This window comes from Corylus avellana, chromosome ca4, assembly GCF_901000735.1.
Source record: "Corylus avellana chromosome ca4, CavTom2PMs-1.0".
NCBI classification, from domain to species: Eukaryota; Viridiplantae; Streptophyta; class Magnoliopsida; order Fagales; family Betulaceae; genus Corylus; species Corylus avellana.
The window spans coordinates 18,938,522-18,945,265 of NC_081544.1; the positions used below are offsets into that span (position 1 = coordinate 18,938,522).

The 6,744-nt window shown below is 36.7% G+C and overlaps 1 protein-coding gene across 1 annotated transcript; it reads right to left on the reverse strand.

Moving 5' to 3' along the window:
* Positions 1-1,160: 1,160 nt before the first annotated feature.
* Positions 1,161-2,017, reverse strand: LOC132178173 (uncharacterized). Its single transcript, XM_059590625.1, has 2 exons — positions 1,851-2,017; positions 1,161-1,740 (listed from the first exon to the last, which is right to left on the reverse strand). Exons 1-2 carry the CDS (start codon positions 2,015-2,017, stop codon positions 1,161-1,163), a joined length of 747 nt encoding a protein of 248 aa, XP_059446608.1.
* Positions 2,018-6,744: the final 4,727 nt, after the last annotated feature.

The following is a 6,744-nucleotide window of genomic DNA, read 5'->3' on the forward strand; positions in this document are numbered from 1 at the left end:
GTGGGATATGTCAGCTGACTGACCACGCGTATGATATAAGCATGTCAACATTTTTGTAATAACTTAGTAAATGCTTTAATAACTGGTTGATAAGATGCATTGTATGACATGGTACATCAGTACTTGCGGAATAATGGTACATCAGTACGTGCGGAATAATGGCCATATGCTTACTATATAAACTTGATTCTATGGTCAAATGTGTGTGTTGTTATATAGGCCTTGGATTCAATGGTTGTTTCGTAACCGGCGCAGCCATTACCTAATGGTTAGTCACTACAGGACATACATCATTAGTAGCATGAGCCACCGGAGGTCGGACTCGGTCGGGCTGCTAGTGATGGACGGTAGCATACAATGGTTGGAGCACCGGCATTGTATCACACGTCCCTCGGGACAGCACCGACCCTGTTAAGAATGGGTAATATCTCTGGTAGACCATATATGATAGTTATGACTTATAAAGCATTAGTTTTCTGAATTAAAATACTTATGCGATTGCCTCCAAGAGTATACCACCCTTTTATTAACCAAACAATACTTTTACGGTGTATTAACAGTGACAACACCTCTTTTCAATGTTTACCAAAACTGCATGTTTATTTCTGCTTAATAATAATGAACTAATGTCATACTCCATCGTGAGGTTTACTTACTAAGTCATTAGACTTACGTGGTTATTACTCTTATAGGAAGCCTGTTTTTAGAACCCAAGAATGGTACGGTTGCCACTACAGACCTTGCTTTATGATCTTCATGATGTTATCAGGTTTGCTATATTATTGTTAGTTGCTCCATCTCTTTAATTTGAAGATTATACTTGCACCCGTAATGATTTATAGATTTCTTAGATTTATTTCACCTTCCTATACATTAACTGTGATAATGCTTAGAGGAGCGGTTCCTCATTTAGCTACTAATTGGTTAAATTGGGGTAATTGCTAGTAACTCTGCCAGGCTGGCCAAGGTCTGTTTTGGGGGTGTTATAAATATCAAAGGATGTCTCTGTTAAACCTATTCTTAATTAAACGTTTCAACATAAATGAAATGTCTGTTGAGCTGATTAAAATCATGCATAACCAAGCTACAATATGTACCATTAAAAATGGTGAGCTTGGTAGAAGAGGTAAACATATTGATTGTAAGTAGTATTACATCTTTTATATGGTACAAAACAATGAAATTATCATAGAATATGTATATTGAGTAAGAGAATTGCTACACTTACAAAGCCTTACAAACTGACGTGGCAAGGAAAAAGACAAAAAAAATTGGGACCAGCTGCCCGTGATGGAATCCCCCAACTTGGCCTCCTCCTGCTTCTCAATCTCCTTTACCCACAACCCGGTGTGAATCCTCTGCTTCTTCAACCTCTGTTGCTTATCTTGCTGTTTGGCCTTGGACCCTCTCCTCTGATTCCAATTCTCATTCATGTCCTCCACAAACGCCTTGGTCCAAGGAGGGAAATTCACGTCGGTCTCACAGGGAGCCCGGTGCTTCGGCGAGAGGTCCTCCGGCAGCCAAGCCATGTCCCATGAGTCGTTCCATTGGTCATTGGGATTTTTTGAGTTGCGGCCGGCGGATGAAGAAGACGGTTTGTTGGAGGAATCTCTAGAATGGTGCTTTGGGATTGTGGAAGAGAATGTCTGAAATTGGTTTGTAATTGAGGTGGACGCTGCTATGCGTTTAAGGCTATGCTTTTTTTTTTTTTTTGCAAGGCTTGAGATTGAAATGGAGGATCACTGGTTGGTTAATTGGTATGTAGAATTTTGATTGAAGAAATTGGTCTGAGAAGAAGAAATCCATGACCCAGCGTGGGTCTGGGTCTGGCAACGACTCGCCGGCCTGACCTTGCTGGGTCTCGGCTAGACCCACCGCAGGTCTCGACTAGACCCAGCATGGGATCCTGGCCAGACCCGCCGTGACGGCTGGGTCTAGGCCAGACCCACGCCTGGGTCTGGCCTAGACCCACGATGCACGGCAGGTCGCGGGCAGACTCAAGCGTGGGTCTACTCATGACCCAATCTGGTCTCTCACAGGCAGTTGGTCTTAATTTTTTTTTTTTTTTTTGTCGTTTTCCTTGCCACGTCAGTTTGTAAGGCTTTGTTTGTAAAAGCCTTTGCAAGTGTAACAATTCTCATTGAGTAAATGATAGTGGATCAGTTAACAAAAGGAGTTGCTTCTGACTATTTCAAGGGACATGTCCTCTATTTAGGTATTATTGGACAAATGTTGAAAAGTGGCCAAATAGTCTCATAACAATTATAAATTTTGATAAAACCCTATATTTAGGCTCTATTTGTTTTGACGTAAAATGTTTTTCGTTAGAAAATGTTTTCAGTGGAAATAATGATTTCATTGAAAATATTTTTCAATGTTTGGCGCATATATATATATATATATATATATATATATATGTTAATTCAATCATATAAATCTCTAAATTATATGATGTCCCGACCGGGTCACGGCAAGTCCTGACCTAGTCCAAGTCGGGTCTGACCGGGTCTTGCTGTGTCTTGACCAAGTCCCGGCAAGTCCCAATCGAGTTCGAGCATGACCTTGACTGTGTCCCAAACAGGTCCTAACTGTGTTCCAATCGGTTCACGAAAAAGTCCCGGTGGTGGCCTGATCGGGTCTCGATGAGTCCTAACCGGGTCCAAACTATGTTTTGATTGAGTCCTAGCAATGGCCCAACCGGGTCTCGACAAAGTCTCGATGTTGGCACGGTCGGGTCCCAGTGAGTCCTAATTGTGTCTTAACCGGGTCCGAGCGAGGTCCCGATTAGGTTCGAGCGAGGTCCTGATTGGGTCCTAGCGAGTCCTAATCAAGTCCTGGTGGGTCTCGACCAAGTTTCAGTAGCGGCCCAGCTGAGTCTCAGTGGTGTCCTGGCAAAGTCTAGGTGGTGGCCCAGCCGGGTCCTAGTGAGTCTTAAGGGGGTCCCGACAAGGTCCTGATTGGATCTCGGCAGTGTCCCGGTTAGTTCCTAACAGGGTCTCGATCAGGTCCCGGTTGAGTCCCAAAGAGATCCTCACCAAGTCTCAGTGGGATCTTGACGGTGACCTGGTGAAGTCCTGACAAGGTCTTAGCAACATCTTGGCTAGGTCGGTCAATTTAGGAATGAGAAGTTCAAACTCAAAAAATAGTTTACGGTTTTCAAAAATAGAAACCATTCTACCGAAATTAATTAAGTTTTTTCGTCAAACCAAAAATATTTTTCATTTACTATTATTTTTCGTTATACCAAACAACCGAAAATATAAAAAATATTTTTCAAAAATTATTTTACAATGAAACAAACATAGCCCAAATTGATTAAGTGGGAGATCTTGAACTGAGCGGCCAAATAGCCCTCCTTGTGCAACGGTTAAAATATTTAAAACCTTGGATACCATATTAGTTTTATTTTGTTTATTATGAAGAGATAATGGGTTAGCAATGTTTTGGCCATTTTTGTTGTGCGGGGTTTGATATGGTCAAAGTTGTAGTTAAGTGGCCCCACAATTTTTAGAGATATGAATAAGAGAGAGCACTCACGCTAAAATTCTGAATTATAGGAACTAATGTGAATGTTAGAAATTTGGGGAGTTTATTTATTTATTTTTTCTAATTAAATTTTGAAAATTTATAAGTGTTAAATCACCATTTATATCAAAAGCTTAAACTTATACGAAAATGTAAATTTAATAATTTAATTAATACTTTAAACCTCATGTGTGAACTCAAATTTCATTTTAATAGGTGATATTCAACACATGAAATATTTAATTGAAATTAAGTAAATAACCAAGTTATGGTTCGAACTCAGTACATTGGCTCTGATACCATATAAAATTATCAGTTATTTTAAAAATTTAAGCTTTGATTAAATTTACGTCTTCTTATCAATTTAAACTTTTAAAATAAATGGTGATTTAACAATTAAGTACCCCACTTGAAAGCTCTCTAAAACCAACTACCGCACTTATAATGCATTATGTGGAAAAATCCCAATGCAATCCAAACACTAGTTCCATTTCTCTGTCGTTTTCTCTTTTGCAACACAAGTTGTAATACTGCTTGATATCTAAGATGAGAGTATTGGAGCCTTTTTGCACATCACAAGATTCACAACCCCACAAAAAGCAATATATAAAAATCCCTTAGACAAGTAGGCCTAAAGATACTTTAAAGCACAAGGGGTTGTGGACAAGCACTTTCCAATTAAGCACAATCAAGATTATAAAATAATGATGCTTCACTAAATGGAAATCGTTTATCCTAGGACTTGAAAATTCATGTGTTAGTATTGTCATTTCTTGTGGGTGTGTGTGAAGCATTAATTTTCAAGGACCCTACCTCATAACACATTTAAATGATGGGATCTCTAACATGTATGGAATGTACTATTTCTTTGCTGTACAAATGGGTTGCTCTAATCATCTACAACTATATATTAAACGAAATTTGGATGGAGAAACATATATATATATATATATATATATAGAGAGAGAGAGAGAGAGAGAGAGAGAAATGACACATATTTCCCTCTAACTATGATGCAATTTATAATGTACCTATATCTTTCTTTCTACTCTCTAAACTATTATAAACTTACAAACCTTATCCGTTTTAAAAATGACAAAAATATTTTTAATAAAAAAAAATTGGTGGGTCTTCTCATACCCTCGGCTACGGTAGGTTTTTTTTTTTTTTTTTTCTTCTTTTATTGTTTTTTTTAATTTATATGAATATTTTTATCTTTTTACAAAGTGTGTTTTGTCCATGGAGGAGAATCAAATGGGGAGGAACAAATTTAACCAATATATATATATATATATATATTATATATATATATTGGTTAAATTTGTTCCTCCCCATTTGATTCTCTCCCATCGAACTCTTGCAAGGTCATCATTAAATTTTAACACTAGACGATAAATTTGCAAGATTTAAAGGGAAAAAGTCTTAAATAATTCCAACTCATGGATTGTACGAATAAATGTAAATGTTCCCAATTTTTTTTTTTTTTTTTCGAAAATTAAAATATATTGACAGCAGAGAAAGAAAAGGACGTGTGGGAAAGAGCAAAGGTGCATGTGCAGAAGGTGGAGAAGATGAGGAAGGCGCCAAAGAAGCAGCACGTGAATAGTGTACGATATCTACCAGCCACAATAATGTGCTTCTACCTATCCATTGCCACGCCAGGTGACATTTTCTATTGACGCACGTGCACAGCTATAACACACTTTCGTATTACTTTTTTGATTTAATAGGATAAAAAGTTAATTTGATCACACACTATTATTTTCTGAAAAAAAAAAAAAAAAGATAACCACATAACGTTATTTTAAAGCATTGTTTTTTATGACATTGACTAGCAATATATAACCTTTTTATTAATTTATAGGAAGTAAACAAAAATGCCTATTAAGCCATTAATTTCATAATTATTGTAATAATATATCCAAAGTGAAATCAAAATAAATTATTCAGTAAAAAAAATTGAGAAAATTTGTAAAGCAAAACTTGGGTAGGTTGAGTCAAATTTAAAATTCAATAATTTTGGGTATTAGACTTATAGTTGGCAATTTAATCCTCAAACCCGACATGACACAACCTAGGTTTAGATCATTCGGGTCATTCAGGTGTCTTGTGTCAGGTTGACCCGTTAATTGAATGGGTCACACGGGTCGTGTCAAGTCACCCATTAAAGTAGCGTGTTATGTTTGGGTTGACATGTTTGACCCATTTATTAAACGGGGTCAAGTTCGTGTCGACTTAAACAGGTTGGTGGGTCGACCTGAACCCGACATGCCAACCCGTTTTGCCACCCCCAATTACTCTCTATCATAGTTATTTATAAATGCTAAGAAAAATAATTACAAGATATTGGATGGTTAAGATGAGTTTTAAACTTGGAGTACTTCTTAACACTTTCATCTTTTTAATTGTTTACTTTTCTTTTCCAGACTTGAACTACACCTTACTTCCTTTTGATAGTAGTTAATATCTCATGTGTACATATTCAATATTTAGTACAAGTGAAAATCGTGGATCAAATCGAAACAATTTTGGTTAATCAGGAAATTTTTTTTTTTTAATCTCCATAAAATGGTTTTTCCTTTTTAAAACCATAAAATATTTTATGAATTTAAGCTTTTCCTTTCGCATGCACTTTCTCTCACAATTCATTATTCGAGTGGTTGGAGGTAATCGAAGTTCGTTGGAAGTCACCAGAGGTAGTTGGAGTTCAATGGAAGTCATTGAAGGTAGCCAAAGCCGCCACAAGAGTTTGTTAGAAATTGTCATTGGCCATAGAAGGTCACTGGAAGTTGCCGGAGCTCACCACAGCCCCCACTGAAGTTTGCTAGAAGTTGTTATTACCATTGCCGTCATTGATTTTTCATACGAACCAAACACCAAAAGTTGTTTTAAGCTAAAATCATTTTCTTAAAGATTGTTTTCAGTTAAAATCTTTTTTTTTTCACTGAAAACATTTTTCTACATAAAACATTTTACATCGAAATAAACGAAACCTTAGTAGGGAACAATTCAAAACCCATGTGAGACTCTCTCTCTCTCTCTCTCTCTCTCTCTCTCTATATATATATATATATATATATATATATTTTAAAACTCTATTTGTTTTTAAAATTTCAGTGGAGACAACTGCCTGCACTAAGTTGTATGTGAGCCCGCCCATACGGCTAACAAAGAAAATTGTATCATTTTTTGTTTTACATTTTGATTTCACATTTTTTT